Source organism: Haliotis cracherodii, unplaced genomic scaffold, assembly GCF_022045235.1.
Source record: "Haliotis cracherodii isolate W230 unplaced genomic scaffold, xgHalCrac1.p SCAF_4, whole genome shotgun sequence".
NCBI lineage: Eukaryota > Metazoa > Mollusca > Gastropoda > Lepetellida > Haliotidae > Haliotis > Haliotis cracherodii.
This window is the reverse complement of record NW_027266297.1, coordinates 62,731,306-62,749,027: the sequence shown is the minus strand read 5'-3', so window position 1 is coordinate 62,749,027 and position 17,722 is coordinate 62,731,306. Positions and strand designations below refer to the sequence as shown.

General features: G+C 38.9%; 1 protein-coding gene across 1 annotated transcript; it reads right to left on the bottom strand.

Annotated features, from left to right (window-relative positions):
• Positions 1–5,691: 5,691 nt before the first annotated feature.
• Positions 5,692–17,316, bottom strand: LOC139480328 (scavenger receptor class F member 1-like). Its single transcript, XM_071263384.1, has 4 exons — positions 17,294–17,316; positions 15,764–15,813; positions 12,732–13,292; positions 5,692–5,792 (listed from the first exon to the last, which is right to left on the bottom strand). Exons 1-4 carry the CDS (start codon positions 17,314–17,316, stop codon positions 5,692–5,694), a joined length of 735 nt encoding a protein of 244 aa, XP_071119485.1.
• Positions 17,317–17,722: the final 406 nt, after the last annotated feature.

Below are 17,722 nucleotides of genomic sequence, written 5' to 3'. Positions count from 1 at the left end.
TGTGGACGTGCCTGGAGGCGTCCTAGTCAGCGAACGTCAGTGTAAGGCAACACTTACAATTAGGTCTGTAATGATATTGGGCGGGATCACTATATCATCACATATCATATTGTCCACTGAGACGACATTCTCGCGCCTATAGCTAAAAATCGTTTGCCGTTAAGTTGTGGGCCAGGCACTGCAGAAGGAGTGGACAACATTCACATTGCAATTGGGAGATTGATTTGGACCATGCTGCACCGTAGATAGCTTCATCTCCAAAGTTTCATTTTTGTTACTGCACACCTCAGTCGTCCTTGGTTGTTTACACCCTTACAATACACCACCGACATGTTCTGTTGATTGCCATATTACACCTTGTCAAATTGCAGTCTCTCGTTACCTCTTTGTACTTCTGTGATCATTTGTGTCCATCATCGCCGGAGGCTGTCGTATCCATAATTGGTTTACTGGAAAGAAATATCATGCCACGTGGTACACATTATGAATCACTATCACATACAGGTGTTCACGAAAAGGTAATATTCCGCCACATCGGTGATGCCCGTCACAAACACATGCAAAGACAAGTCAATTGTTCACCTGAAGGAACAAGGGGAAACAAATAGAAACATTTACACATTAAGATTTCTACTACGCTGTTGTTACATTGACCATACATGGAATTTGTAAAACAACTGCTCAGTCAAAGGTTCGGACACAGTATCACCAAACCTGCACAAGTAAGTGACAATAATTAATCAACTGCTTTTCCCAAAGACCAAATTCCAAATTTACGTTGATCTCTCTTATTAACCTGTACAAATATGCCAATGACATCTGACATGATTTAGTGTGTTTGGACAGATACAAATACAACGATTCATGCACGGAACAACAACATATACACCTGAAAACTATTTAGCACCACTTACTACATATTACCATATAAGGTTTTGTGTTACCAAAATCTGGACTGATTTTCAGACGAGACGCTTTGAGTTTTGTTTACGAAGTGGAAAACTCATGTTGAAAAAGAGGACCGAAATTCGATAATGTCTTGACAGGTTTTGTAACAGTCCTACTGACTTTTCCCCTCTTCCATCGTAGATTGAAACGAGGCTTGGAGTCCCCGTGTTTCACTGAATGACAATGAAACGAATAAAATGACACTCTGTGTCTAATACAGACGGTATTTCATACGTAATGCTGATGTCTAACGAAACTATACTTCTAATACACTGGAATTCGCATTTTCCCGTCAGCAACCCGGAAGTGAATTGAATGGTCAACTTCGAGATAGGTATTTCCGAGAGAGATAGCATACACATATTCAATTATACATTTTATTACCCACGTGGTGAAGATACAGGTGGTAAGATACTAAATCCGTACGTCACACGTGTGTCGTACAAGGTTGACCTTGTTTTATCCGTTTTGATTGGATAACCGTGACCTCTGTCACACCGGGACTACTTTTTACATTCATAAAAAATCGCGAGACGTCATTCATTTTGAAACTACAAGGCAGAACTGAAGAAATAAATGAGAACGAGAGATATTTACAAACACTTTATTAAACCAAACACAATAGTCACACGCATCAAATTAGGTTTGCATTATATATAAGTTATGCATGGAGCTTCTCCAACATTATATAATCGAGCTATATCCATTTACAATGTACGACTACCGATCAATAGAGCGAGGCTCCCCATGAGCGTGACGCACCCGACAACTTTCGCAACTTTCAATTTGATTTAACGTAAAAGGATAAGCGTGGTGAAATGAAGTCTGTTTAAACTATCTGGACAGATATTTAGACTTACTTGGGATGGTCCGGTTGTGCCACCAGTGTCCCCTTCGAAGGGTATTTTGTGGCGCTGTTACGGGAGGTGTTGTTCATGAATGAACGTACACAACTGCACGACCAGATCACTAAAAGTGAACAGTTCTGATACTAACCATTCGAAAACTCCGTGGAAGTGTGACTGACTTCTGATTTTGTGGCCCCAAACATCCCAAATGTGAACAATAACATTCCCTATCTCTAACTAAAACGCTGTGAGTAGGCCTAGATCACGGTTGTCTTTTCTTATTCCGGTGGTGACCTTGCCCTTCGATCGTTCGAAGCTGTCACTAACATGCAAGCAGACTTGAGTTTGTTGATTTTCACGTCTTCAGTACAGTTAACATGAATGTCTTAGGCGAACACTCTGATTTCCCTCTTCCAAAATGGTACGAACATGATATAAATTCAGCTGATAGATCAAGGAAACCGAACCATTTTGATTGCACAGACAGGCACCGGCAGTGCGAGTGACCGACTGTTAATCCGATATTAATATCGCGGCGCTAATGTGACTATTCAAAGGTGTCCTTCGTACAAGCAACATGGCCCTTGAATTACCGTAGTTGAAGAATGTCTTTCAAAAGGATGTTGAGCGTCGGTGTTGTTTTGTTTGCAAACACAACTGCAGGCGCATGTTGTTAATGTGTATGCATAGAAATGTCAACAATATGCCCATATTTGGGCATGTATCAATATTCATGCGCAACCAGATTTTGCAACCGGTTTCAGTTTGGTCTGTCAACGAACGAAAGCTGTTATTTATTTACACTTGAATATAAATTTAACGTAGGTAATAAATAAAATACCACACTCATTCTCGTTAGATACCATTTTTACGAAACGAGTGGACTTTCTATGGTATATGACCGAGCGAAAGCAACCCGGAAATGAATTAAATGGTCTACTTCGAGATAGGTATTTCCGAGAGAGATTGCATACACATATTCAATTATACAATATATGTATCCAAAGTCAACTGCATAACACTCCAGTCTTGCGTATAGTCAAACAAAGGCTTGGCGAACTCGAGATCATCATGTTTACTTCACGAGTTGTAGTGGTGTAGTGTAGGCACCATCGTTTTGAAATGGGTTTTGGGGACATGAGGCACTTTTTTGCTCTGATTTTCATTCTAACATATTACATGTTAATTAAAATAGTAAAATAACTCGTGTATGTTTCAAATAAATATTCAGAAGGGGCGATAACTCTAATTAGTTTGTACAAATAAGGATTGAAGTTGTATTTGTTGAAGTTCATCAGCTGATGAAGACAGTGCCTCACGTGAGCAAATTCTAAGATGCGCGATAAAAAAACAAAAATGAGACTTCTAATTAAATTATCCTAAATTATATGAAAAAAAACAGATGGAAAGGAGATATAGAAAACGTTCTAATTATGACAATGGAATCAGACAACATAATAAGCACACTAATAAGCAAAGATCAATTCCTGTACAGAGTGTACAATAGATTAAAGCTAAATATAAGTTGGTTGTTACTGTTTAGTCGTAGCAGGACAATAATTAATTATTTGTTGATTTCAGAATGTCAATAGAAGCGTAGTCAATGCATTAATTAAGTTAGCAATCTAGGTCAGTAGATATATTTTGTTACACTCCAGTTCAGAGTGACAAAATAATTTATTTAACTTGCCTTCTGACACACATTTGTATGTTCTTTCTTTGCTACTGATATTGAAGCCACTAACACTCAAACAATTCATACATTAAATATACTGAGTTTAAATACACAAATACTGTGGATTATAAAAATTAAATTAGGCAACTTCCAGAATAAGAGATTGTGAAACAGATTTCCAAATGTACCGGTAAGTGTATCTGATGTACATGTTAATATTGAAATTCATGCAGACATATATATGATTTGAAAAACAAAATATCAAAGTATTCTTTTCATAACTGTTTGATTGGCATTCTAGATTAATTGTGACTGCGGTGATTCGTATGTTGGAGAAGCCATCTCAGATCACCAGCAAAAATTGCCAAAGTCATCATAAATATCTGCCGAAATAGACTATTGATATCGTCTAAGAACCCGATTGAAATAATAAATATAATCAATAGATCAATTCAACTGTTTTCTGACATCTACATGTATCTAGATTTGTTCAAAGTTCAATATTTTCTTCCTGCGAAAGACCCAACTGACTTAAAAATATAACTCGCTAGGTTATTCAATGAGTGAGCGAGTGAGTCAAAATGTTACATCACGTCGGCAATATTGCAGCCATATCGTCACTATGGGATTATAACAAACTCTAACCTGACACAACTATAAACCTTTTCCAACTCAAAGCTGCGTCAAGTCCAACAACTCACTGACATGCATTTTATCATATGACAATAACATTTTCAGATGTTCATTATGCGTATGTTACGACGAAAACCATATTTTTAACCATTATTCCACACTAACCGTTAATTGAACGACATCACTATCGATAGGAGGTTAGACACAAGTTACACATGAATCGTTTTCCAAACAGTGTCCATTGTACAATTCCGACTATGTCATTAGCAGGGGCTTATGAAGTACTATCAAAAAGTGATGGATCCAGTGAAACGGATGTTCTGCAGCATCTGTGATAACCATCACAAACGCATGCAAGGACAAGTCAACTGTTCATCCTACAGGGGACACGGGAATATGATACACGTCACAATTGGGAATTGTAAGACATAAGTTTTGTCACTGATGCATCGCATTTGGAATTGTCCTCCACATGTCAACCATAAAGAATGTTTAAAGCCTCACTTAGGGCTGGAATAGTGTAGCCTTAATCAACATCAAACAACAAAACATGTAACAGATGAGGCGGTTTCACTAGTCTCCTTTATCTCTACTTCAGATGGGTAAATCAGTGGAAGGAAATTGGCTGTTTGACTATTATTAAACGACATCACACCATCGACAAACCTGAAACGTAAGTTACACTCCTTGGCAAAATTCTCTTGTTTTGATTTTGCCAATCTGTTTAAACATTCTGACTCGTATACATAAGAAACAGACCAGAACGGAGAGGGCAATTGGTGCCTATGGGGATGCATATGTTTTGCCTAAATGTCATATCCCCAAATTTCACTCACCGCTCTATGATAGTATATAATGAAATCCAGCATTTCACATATTCTTTTCTCTGTAAACTTCGGGTGGTATATTTACTTTCAAATTTGACAAATTGTCCTGAACTTTTGAAGGAAGAGATGTAAATCTCTGTTGCAAAACTGAAGAGGTCTCGTTATCGAAATTCCTTTTTGTATTTGTCATATCTTAGACTCACCTGTCGGCATCTTCCTTTAGCAATGGCTTTTTAACCTCTTTGTCTTCCTCCGTTTTCTTCCTGTTTTAGACATACATGGAAACGTCACGCTAAATCTCCTGACGTTTTGAAAGAAGTTGTAATGAGATATGTAAGAATACATGTGTGTTCGTTCTGCTCGCTATGTGGCTGAAATATGTCACTGCCGCGTCAAATATGTACTCGCTCATTACTAACAATGATAAAATAATGTAGAGCAATATCTTATGCTACTTCTGTAAAGGTTATCTTGGTGAAGGACTTCTCCATGGAAGATGACAAATAGGTCTGTAGACGTTTATAATCAAAATACAAAATACACCGAGTTTTCATGTTTGAGATATTGTTGCAGATACTTGTCATTATCGAATCACAGATAATCGCGCTGAAGCACTAGCAAACAATGTTAATGACGCTCTGAGGATGATCGACTCTCATGGGTGAATGTCATGTACTCACCGTGTTTATATGTTATAATCTCTTTACACTTAAATTCATGTCTCGAACTTAGGTAGAGAGAGTTCACTAAACTATTCAACTTACATGAACCTATGTGAGAGCCTCCTCCAAAGCAGTATCAAGGTAATTACAGTGATCAGTTGCAGTAGAACCACAGGAATAAACACGAGCAGCAGTTCAGCTGGAAAAATAGTTATAGAATGATGGAATAATATATGACAATAGATTATTGACAATGATATTGTGTACCGATCAATTTGTATTCACATTCGTAAATTAGGATATTTACAAGATTATTGCCCAGATAGTCTCAGGCCAAATGCAAGAAAAGTGCCCATCTAGTAGGACCTCAAAGAGGCAGTAAAAGTGTTATCCAGTAATTAGTATGATATCTCCCACCCTCCGGAAAATCTTCTCAGTATGGAACCATCCACAGAATCTATCAGGTTGCAATAAATAAACAAGATTTTCCGGATTGCTGGCCCCAAACAGCCCCCATGGCTCAAACACACCATCACATGCAGACAATGAGGATGGATGATGCAAAGTATCCTGATTCACAAAGTAATTTCACAGATAACTAACCTTAACTATCAACAGATAGGCGAAACCATTCTTTGATATCTTGAGATAGCGCTCATATTTAATATTATACATTAAATGTCATAGGTTGATAATGATCAATGGCTATTTATTGCTTATTTGAGAGGATCTTGAGAAATAATTTGTTTGCATTATTGTGGAGATTTATATTTTGTTATGATAACTTTCTAAAGAGCATATTTCTTTCGTGAGCGTGAAGTATGTAGTGGATTTCATTATCAACAGTTGGACATGTTGAGCATAGCCTCTGGTGTTTTTGAATTGGTGGCTTTGTATCTGTACCAAGTTCTACAGTTAATAAATGGTCACTTAATCTTAATTCAGGAACCCGTGAAGAGTCCGGGGTAGAATAGGTCTTCAGCAACTCATACTTGCCATAAAAGGCGACTATGCTTGTCGTAAAAGGCGACTAACGGGATCGGGTGGTCAGGCTCGCTGACTTGGTTGATGCGTGTCATCGATCCTAATTGCGTAGATCGATGGTCATGATGTCAATCACTGGATTGTCTGGTCCAGACTCGATTATTTTACAGACCGCCGCCATGTAGCTGGAATATTGCTGAGTGCGGCGGTATACAACAAACAAACAAACAAACAAACTTAATTCAGGAAAGTGCGATCGATATTTACTTATTTTCTAGTAACTGGGATAAGGTTATAATTTTAGTGTAACTATCCTGTAAGTTTTGTCCTGTGTCTTTAGTGGCCTTAGCATCATGAAGAGAATCGTTGAAGATAGAGTTGAGTTCAGACTTTATTGTAGGAAATCTCAATTTAATGTTTGTTTTAGAATAGATTGAGTTGGTATACGCATCCCAATAGTTTATTCACCAAAGATGTACCTTCAACAAAAACGTTCTGAAGTATACCGTTTTTTGAAGAACCAACATGGATATAGAAATTCAGTATTTTTATTACCACTGTGTAAATAAGAGGAAAGAATTCTAGTTCTGCTCGGCTTGCCCAGTTGTTTTGCTGACACCTAGCATAGATTTACAAAATCTGAGCTGCAGTTTCTCGGGGATGAACGAATCGGAGTTGTTCTGGAGGATCGATTCTTTACCCAAGATTTCACTAATACATAAGATTACTGGCTCGATTAATCCTTTGACTAATTTTGCAAAACGTTATAGGTATATTTTGGTTAAAAAATGGTAGGGTGAAGTTTGTGGAAGACCTTTGACCTTTTTTCAGGAGAGGTTTAGCACTAATTTGCTTCAAATGTTATTCCTGAGTAAGTACATTTATCCGTAACGAGTATTTTTGTATCACCCACGATGTAAGTGTTCGTTTCTTCTATTTTACTTGATTTCCAATTAAACATTATTTTGTCACCATTCGTCTTTGGGTTATTTGTTGCACAAAATACACTCAGGCCATCAAGTATAATTTGTAATTGTTTGGCGGAATCGGCAAATAGAACTAAGTCATCGGCAAACCACCATTAAGTGTCATATTATTACTACCAGATTTGATACAATGTGGAGGATCATTGAGGAATATATTAAATAATATGGGAGACAAAGTGCATCCTTGTCTTTCCCCAATGTTGGTTTTAAAAGATTTTGAAGTGACCTCTTAGTTTTCACTTTATAAGAGATATCATTATGTAGTGATGATATTATTTTCAATACACTTCCTGAGATTTTATCTGATATCAGATTTGTTAGGATTAGTGATTAGTGATCTGTCAACTGAATTGAAAGTCTACTAAGCAAATTTTCAGTTATTTTTCTTTTTACGTTTTGCAGAATCTATTAATGTTTTAAGAACAAGCTCATTATCTGACGTTCCTTAGCCAGACTGACAGTGGTCTTAAAATTCGATTTTTCATTAATAACCTTGCAAAATAGTTTACCAAAGCAGCGGGTTATGATTTCAGGTGTTCGCTAAAAGGTGAGCTTATCATGCCAAACCGGTTGAACGCGTCACAGACAGGTTGCCCAGCTCTGTGGGAAGTGACAACAACTTAAGACATCATTATCACTGTACAAGATATTGATTTTAAAAATTCATGTTATTCTTTCGTTGTTTTGTTTTATTGAAGTGAGAACGCCATAAGCTGTTATTGGTATATTACGACTGTCACAGATATGCATATCTCTATGTCTTGATGAAATGTGTAGGTTATTCGGAGACGATATCTGTGTTTTAGTGGATTGTTAACTCCTCATGATGAGGATAAACAGACTTTTTCTGGGATGACATTCTAAGTTTATTTAATAGTGGCTAGAATTCCTTTGGTTCCTGTCCTGTCCTGCCAAGGTTCCCAATTGCTCTAGCTGGTTTTGTTTATATTCACGTTGTTTTCTTCTGAGTAACTCTTTGTATTCTTTTTTTTTGGTAAAATGAGCCTTATTTGCAAATGATATATATTTTTTTCTTTATTGAACTCGTGATATTTTTCCTCCTTATTACATCTTTACATCCAACATGAAACCATTGGTTTGTTGGTAGATTTGATGTATTTTTGCAAGGCTTTGTTGATAGTTATTGACGGATTGTCAGAGAAGGCATCAACGAGTGCTTTACATTTAGAACTATCTTGTGGGCTGGGGGTTAACATATACTTGTTTAAGGCAGTTTGAATATTTAACCTAGAAGTAGCATGATCAATACAAATGTGACTGTTGGAATGACAGTGTCTTCTACCCCTGTATTTAGTAAAGGTTGCATTTGGGGACTGTTCAAAACACTGCAGAATAGAACATATAAATAATCTGATTCTATTTATTATTCTTTCTTCTCATTTCCTTTTAAAAGAGCAAACCCAATTGACATATGTTATCGGCCCTCTCTTTAAGTGAGATTATAGACACCCAGAACGTTGATATATAGCTTCATAACTGAGTACAAGCTTCCTGAACATTCTCAAAGTTCTGTCGGAACAATTCATCCAGATTATTTGTTATTCGTCACAAACTGTTGCCTGGGTGTAAACAAAGTTCTGTTCTATTGAATCACACGCTAGTTGAGCCGTTAACGCAACTTCATATGGCTGAAAAACTCGCATGGGAGCGAACTCAACGATAGCGTTGTGCAAAAGGGAACTAGACGTTATTAATACATGAATCACGATTTTCTGTGCAGTTTGACGATCGAAGAATTGGTGAAAGGTATGACGCCGAAAACGTCATCCAGCGAGATAGATACGGCAGTGGAAGCGTTATGGTATGGGCGGAAATTTATGGTTATGGAAAACTGATCTGGTGATAGTTTATGGAAATCTCAACACTCAGCGTTATTGTGACAACATTGTCGGACATGTGGTCTTGCTATTCATTCAGCAACATCGTGGATTTTGTCCCAATAAGACATGCTTGTGACTAACGGGATCGGGTGGTCAGGCTCGCTGACTTGGTTGATGCATGTCATCGATCCCAATTGAGTGAGTGAGTGAGTGAGTGAGTTGGGTTTAACGCCGCTTTTAACAGTATTCCAATTATATCACGGCATGCCAGCTTAATGTGGGAGGAAAGCCCGAAGTGATGCAGGTCTAAGACGTTTACCACTTCGGTGAAACCAACGAGCACAGGTATGGAGCTGACAAACCTAGAAACATAATTGGGGCGAACCGGGATTCGAACCCACAATCATAGGTTTCTGGCGTGCCCAAGGGACGCAACTCTGCACAGCGAATCGCGGCGCCTTAGACGACTGGGCCACCCGTGCCCCCCGAGTAGATCGAGGCTCATGATATCAATCGCTGGATTGTCTGGTCAAGACTCGATTATTTACAGGCTGCTGTCATATAGCTGGAATATTGCTGAGTGCGGCGTTAAACAACAAACCGAACCAAAAAGACAATGCCCGGCCCATACAGCACGAATGACTCGGGATCTACAGAGAAACCAAGTTTCTGTTTTGAACATGCCAGCAAGATCTCCGGACCTTTGTCCGATAAAGCATGCATGCGATATCCTGTGGAGGCTATAAAGGGGAACATAACTCTGATCCAGGCTGATGGTGCCGTCACACGTCACTGACATTTTGGTGTATCCACCCCCGTCTTGACAAATGATTTCCCAAGTGTGTGAAAGTGACACGTCACGTCAGGGGATGATTTTGCATTGTTAAGTGGTGTTCGATCAGATGTAATATACTGAACCAAATTAAAAACTTCACAATCCTAAAATGTTATCATTTTGACCAGTTATCATTGTGGGTCCTTATTGTGTATTTTAACAGTAATGGCCACGTATTGTCTTCAGATAACACCCGTTTTTGTGCAGGCGAATCGACCAAAATCATGTGCACAGCACTATAGTGGCAAAAGTGGTTTTTCACGTGCAACTGGTCACGTGGCCATAATACCGCACGTGTTTTCAGCCATACTTGTTAGCAGTCATTAACAAAAATGAAAAACACAAGAAAACAAAAGTCTTTACGGCCATTTGTCATGATAATGCCACGCCTTTCAAATGTGAAACGTGAACGTGCCATCGACATGTTGCAGACGGGAACGTCCTTAGCTGAAGTCGCAAGAACGATGGGTTGTAGTCGACGGACTGTTTATGATTTACAGACGCGTCTACAGCAAACGGGTACCACCGCTGATCGCCCTCGGCCATGTGTGACGTCACATGCAGAGGATCATCAGATTGTCTTACGTCACCTCAGTAACCGATTTTTGACGGCTACATCAACCAGAAATGAACTGTTTAGGGGTAGACTGAGTGCGCAAACTGTTCGAAACCGTCTGAGAACTGTTCACCTTCAAGCACGACGGCCAAACTGCGGGCCGATTCTGACTTAATTACACAGACGTCAACGTCAATTGTGGGCACAGCGACACTTACGAAGGACTCAGAAGTAAAGAAATCAAGTCGTCTTCAGTGATTTAATCTTCGATTTGCTGATGGTAGGGCGAGGGTGTGGAAGTGCCGTCATGAACGTTACGCCCAGCGTTGTGTACAGGAAGTTGACAAATTTCGAGGCGGAAGTGTCATGGTGTCGGGTGCTTTCTGTTGAAATGCACGTTCCAGGCTTCTTGTCATCCGTGGCAACCTCAACGCTGCTGCTTACCGCGACCAGGTACTGGCACCAGAACGTCTGCCTTTTATGGCAGCACATGGACCCGGTTAGATCTTCCAACACGACAATGCCAGACCCCACAGAGCAATTTTGACAAGGAATTTCCTTCAGAATGAGGGAGTCAACGTCATGGACTGGCCGTCAAGGTCTCCCGACCTCAATCCCATCGAACACGTCTGGTATGCTCTTGGCAGAAGTGTGCGCACTGTCCAGAACCAACCACAGAATTTGCAAGATCTTGGCACCATTTTGCAGTAACAATGGCGTCGTCTTCCCAATCATGTGATCACAAGCATCACAAGGTCCATGCGGAGGCGTTGTGTGGCAGTTGTCAACACACATGGTGGCCATACACGCTACTGAACTTATGTCCCATCAGATTCTCGTGCTTGGGACTTATGATTTAAACTGTTGATGTAATTACCGAATACTGTAGGTGCTTGGAACAAATCATGGTTACCACCGTTAATTGAAGTCCTTCTTTGGACATTATTGATTAAAAATTGCCTTCTCTGATACATTTGTCCGTTGTATATCATATATGGGATTACTTTTAAAAATGTGAAGTTTTTAATTTGACTCAGTATATATACATCAATATCATATTAGCGATTTTTTTTACTTTACAATTGTTTTGGTTCAGTATATAATAGTTTAAGGCAAGACTAATTTGTGTCTGTTTGTTGTTTGTGCATATATCATTTGTATATATTGCTGAGATACGGACAAACGCATTTTATGAACTGTTTTCTATAACCCCTTTGCATCTTTGTTACTTTTATGAATTAATAATATGTCAGTGAAGTCCAAATATGCAGATGATATTAACCAGGACCATGTTTGTGCATGATATCGGGCTAAGCCTATATCTCGGAATAGCAACGGTTACTAGGGTGGTTAATGGGGCGTAGTGGGAATGTAGATACATGATTTGGAACGTGATTTAGATACATAATGATTGATAACCCTTTGCTCATCGCACCTACCTAAGAACTGATACATTTGATCTGAGATACACAAATGATTTATGTATTTCTGGCTCAGTTCATATTCAATATTGAATACCAGTATGTCTTATTTGCTGAACTCATATAATCTGACTTATAGTCGTCGATTGTAAGTCAACGTTTTGTTTTCATATGTGAAGCGTGGCTTTAACCTGGTCTCTTTTAATTTATGCCTTGCCTACTTTAAAAACAATGACCAATATATACTATCCCAAAGTGCTAAAATGAAGATGTGTTTGCATATAAATCCATGTAAGAGTGGTACCAAAATACCTGAATCAGAAGTAGATAACGGCAGTAAAACGTCTGTCAAGGTGTTATTTTATGAGAACAACACAAACAATAGTATTGTTCAATGCTTTAAAAATACCTCGCGTAGGCATTGTGTATTCTCGTATGATGTTCGAGGGGGATACACTGACATCCTTGATGCGTCCTTACATTATGTTTGGCAGTATAAGTGTTGAGTTACTTACTATTTTCAGAGTCGCCGTGTGTGGTGTCTGTACATGGAGTTGTCTTGCATCCATCTTTACATGTCTGATCCATACTACCGTCTGTAAAGCCGCACGGAGGACAATCATGCTCACAGTTCTGTCCATAGTAACTATCTCTACAGGCAGTACAGCCTCCAGTAGATCGGGCACATGTCAGGTACCGGGGGTAGCACTTGCTACTGCAGTTCTGTCCATACCGCCCGTCAAGACACGTGGTTTTAGAGCATGTCTGGTCTGTGTGACATCGGAATCCCTGGCACAACTCTTCACATGAGAGAGTACAGTTTGTACCATGAAATGTATCTTTACAGCTAGTGCAACTGTCGTTGAAACGTTCACACAGCTGACAATTCCCCGGGCAGGGGATTTTGCATGAGGTGCCTCTGTATCCATCCACACATCCGTCAATACAAAAAGTCCGACCAACTTCGTCAATGTTACATTGCTGGTTATTGCAAGTCATTGGACACTTATGCAGGCAACTGCTACCATAGAAACCGACAGGGCATTGTCGATGCTGTGTACCAACAACCACTGACCCTGAAAGCAAAAACGTTATCGTGAAACAATTTAACAACTGAAACATACACGTCAACGATACATGTAGATTATATCAGTACACGTCACCACAGAACGTACGTTCATAAACAGTTAAGCTCTGATGCATGATTTCACAGGTATATACTTCTTTAAACAAAGATAAGCAATAAGATATGTGCATGTAACAAAACATAACAATACATCAAATTTAAACTAATTCGCATTGTGGAATGTGGTATGGATTTTAGCTGAGTATTTATATTTAAGAATTTTGTTAATTGTTTTGCGGATCTCAAGCTACTTTTAAAGTATTTTTTTGTAACCGTGCATATGTGATATATTTTTTATTATTACCCACGTGGTGAAGATACAGGTGGTAAGATACTAAATCCGTACGTCACACGTGTGTCGTACAAGGTTGACCTTGTTTTATTCTTTTTGATTGGATAACCGTGACCTCTGTCACACCGGGACTACTTTTTTCATTCATAAAAAATCGCGAGACGTCATTCATTTTGTGATTACAAGGCAGAACTGAAGAAATTCATGAGAACGAGAGATATTTACAAACACTTTATTAAACCAAACAAGATAGTCACACGCATCAAATTCGGTTTGCATTCTATATACGTTATGCATTGAGCTCCTACAGACATATAATCGAGCTAGATCTATAAATCGATTTACAATGTACGACTGCCGATCGAGCGCGTCCCTTGAGCGTAACGCACCCGACCATTTTCGCAACTTTCAATTTGATTTAACGTACACGGATAAGCGTGGTGAAATGAAGTCTGTTTAAACTATCTGGACAGATATCTTAACTTACTTGGGATGATCCGGTTGTGCCATCGGTGTCCCCTTTGAAGCGTATTTTATCCCTCTGTTTCGGGAGGTGTTGTTCATGAATTTCCGAACACGACAGCACGACCAGATCACTTAAAGTTCACAGTTCCGATACAAATCATTCGAAAACTCCGTGGAAGTGTGCTTGACTTCTGATTTTGTGGCCCCAAACATCCCAAATGTGAACAGTAACATTCCCTATCTCTAGCGTAAAACGCTGTGAGTGGATCGCGGTAGTCTTTTCTTATTCCGGTGGCGACCTTGCCCTTCGATCGTTCGAAGTTGTCACAGACATGCAAGCAGATTTGAGTTTGTTGATTTTCACGTCTTCAGTATAGAGTGGTACAGTTAACATGAATGTCTTTGGCGAACAGTCTGATTTCCCTCCTCCAAAATGGTACGGACATGATATAAATTCAGCTGATAGATCAAGGAAACCGAACCATTTTGATTGCACAGACGGGACCCCGACAGTGTGATGCGTGTGACTGTTGGTCCGACATTCAAAGCGCGGCGCTAATGTGACATTTCAAATTTTCTTATTGGTGTCCTGCGTACTAACAACATGGCGCTTGAATTACCATAAGTTGAAGACTTTCTTCCAAAAGGATCTTGAGCGTCGGTGCTGGTTTGTTTGCAAACAGAACAGCAGGCGCATGTTGTTAATGCGTATGCATAAACATGTCAACAATGCCCATATTTGGTCATATATCAATATTCAACCGCAACCAGATTTTGCAACCGGTTTCAGTTTGGTCTGTCAACGAACGAAAGTTGTTATGTATTTACACTTAAATATATATTTAACGTGGGTAATAAATAAAATACCACACTCATTCTCGTTAGATACCATTTTTACGAAACTCGTGAACTTTCTATGGTATCTGACCTCGCTTTCGCTCGGTCAGATACCATAGAAAGTCCACTCGTGTCGTAAAAATGGTATCTAACGAGAATGAGTGTAGTATTATCTATTTATATATGTACAATGAACAAGGCATATCTTCATAAATAAAGTCAAAGTATTTGTTGTAATGCATGATTCAAAGAACTTTTAACATACTCTACATGAACAATTATTTTCTATTTCCGATTAGTCTGTGTTTAGATGCGTAAAAGGAACAAAGACCAATTTGTAGCTCACATGTATTTTGATTTTTGACTTTGTAAACATATCACGTTTCCAAAACTAAAAATGACAATGTGATAAATAGCTTCAAGACTATTTCCTTTATTGTTTAATATCGGTCTCCGCCAAGGTTCTTATCATGTTTGTTTACTGAAGATCAACGAGTGACTTCATCACATTGTAATGATTTTCACCATACACAACCCTGATTTTAAGTTTCCTAGACATGTTTTCAACATCTCCGTTTCTGAGGTACAGGTACAGTGCTGGACAGGGCTGTACATATTCATGGACAGTAACGAATACTTGACCATGTATCTGCAGTTCCAGAGCGTTATTAATATAAGTCTTTACTTGTTTACCAATCAAACTTCACACATTTTGTGACATAAATATGTTTAAACCATACCCTGTAGATGGGTAGACGGGGCCCTTTCGTCGTGTCACATATGAACCCACAATTAATTACTATGCACATATTGTTACCGATACTTACATAAAACGACGAAACGAAATAATCGACATCCATCCATACTTGCAGAAATGCTGAAAATAAACACTATCATCAGATACAAATAATAGCAAAGAATATATATATATTTTAAAAAAGAAATCAAAATTTAACTTCATGGATGGATACTTTTCCATGTCGCACTGCAATATGAAAATATAGTCTGCATGACCTTTTTGAACTGATAAAGTGTCACAACTGTTGATAACTGAGTTAAGGAGAGGAACTTTGACATATTCATTATTTATTTTATGGGAACCATAAACGCAGTTTTCACATGCAGCTCATGGGATATGTCACGTGTTAGCAAAGTCGCTTTAAAAATCATGAGAAATCTCAGCCAAAGGCTAACTATATATAAGCATGTTTTTATGAATCACTATGAAATTCAGTTGAATTTTGACTCTTATTGAAGACTATTTAAAAGCGTATGGAGTACTGACTGCGGTAGTTTTGTGGAACGGAACCCTGGCCACCTTGGCAGGTCGCTCACTGCAACCTACAGTCCAAAACATATTCATGGTTTACGAGCTGCCGGAATCCGAGCATGGGAGACCGACGTTAACTGTGATTTACAACAAAGCGGCTGCTGTGATCTCGGTCACATTATCAGTTATTTTTTTTTATTTTTAGCTTCAAGAACGTTGGCGTAACATAATTGCTTTAGTGATAATCACGTTTACTTCTTCAAAGATGAAATGGGCGGATACGCGTGTACTTTGGCGTCGGAATAAGTGTGAAGTCGGATGTTGCGTTCATGAAGTCGACAGATTCGGTGGAGGAAGTATCACGATGTGGGAAGCTCTCTCTTATGGGCGCAGAACAGCTCTTGCTTATTTCCAGAGCAACGTAACAGGTTGGGACATTACTTTGTCCCGACTCTGCAAACACCAAGGGTCGGGGGGTACTTGTTGTTACCATGATCGGCATAGAGGGGATAAAACAAGGATTGGTCGATTTGGAGTAAGTATACTGAGTAGGGTATCCATGTTAAACTGCGGCATGGTATCTAAGTGGTCTTGCACTATGAAACCAGCATTAGTCCAGACTAGTACAAGCAGCCACTAACACAGTCCATGCACGTCGCTATATACATATATTGTAAACGACATTTCTCCGGATCAATTTCAAGCAGAATACACACACATTCACGTACGTACGCACGCATGTATGCACGCACGCACGCAAGCACGCTCGCACACACTCACGTCGCAAAATAAGTGCTATAATCTTAAAGGCGATGTAAACCCCATTTCATCTCACCACACCTGAGTGCTCCGAACATAAACATACTAACATGGCCGTCAATGTCAGGGGATTTCACCCATCTGGACAGACGTTAGTAAAACTAGACAATGACGATGGTGTATCTACATCCAAAACAAACCATGAAACTTGCATATTTGTGTATTCGGAGAGGTTAAGGTATGATAACGCGTATATGAAATTAGATGTTTATAATGTGTGTATTTTTTTTAATGAACCATGATTTCAATTATAAATAATGACACTCACATCAATATTTGTGCAGAAAGCATCAATAGCTGTTTCCAGTATCCAGTCTGTTCATCTCAACCTGTAAGAACTAAAAATAGAAGTTCAGCGTCTTGAGTAAATGTCGAGAAACATTTAGATTTCTGGAACTTAAAAAAGTTTCCTTTGTGACTGACGTCTGTTCAAATATTTAGTTTTACGAACTCTGGCTCAAGTCGCGAGCTTGAATGTAGAATTGTGCAACACAATTCATTATTTGTAACTAACCTTTCTGTATATATCTTTCATCAAGTGAATTAATATCAGTCAATCAAATAAAAACGGATAAGCCATATGGCTATTAAGGGTCGTACCGCCGTCAATATCTGGCAAAATCTATTAAGTGAAAGATCCATGTACAGGATAAAACACTCAGTTGTGATGCTACATACCGATTCCTTTACAAGAACC

Excerpts from the sequence above, each read along its gene's own strand:
- LOC139480328 (XM_071263384.1), bottom strand. The coding sequence starts at position 17,316 with ATGCTTTCTGCACAAATATTGAT. Across the intron at positions 13,293-15,763 it reads ATTTCGTTTCGTCGTTTTAT|GGTCAGTGGTTGTTGGTACA; the intron begins GTAAGTATCGGT and ends TTTTGCTTTCAG. Across the intron at positions 5,793-12,731 it reads ACACGGCGACTCTGAAAATA|CTGAACTGCTGCTCGTGTTT; the intron begins GTAAGTAACTCA and ends CTATTTTTCCAG.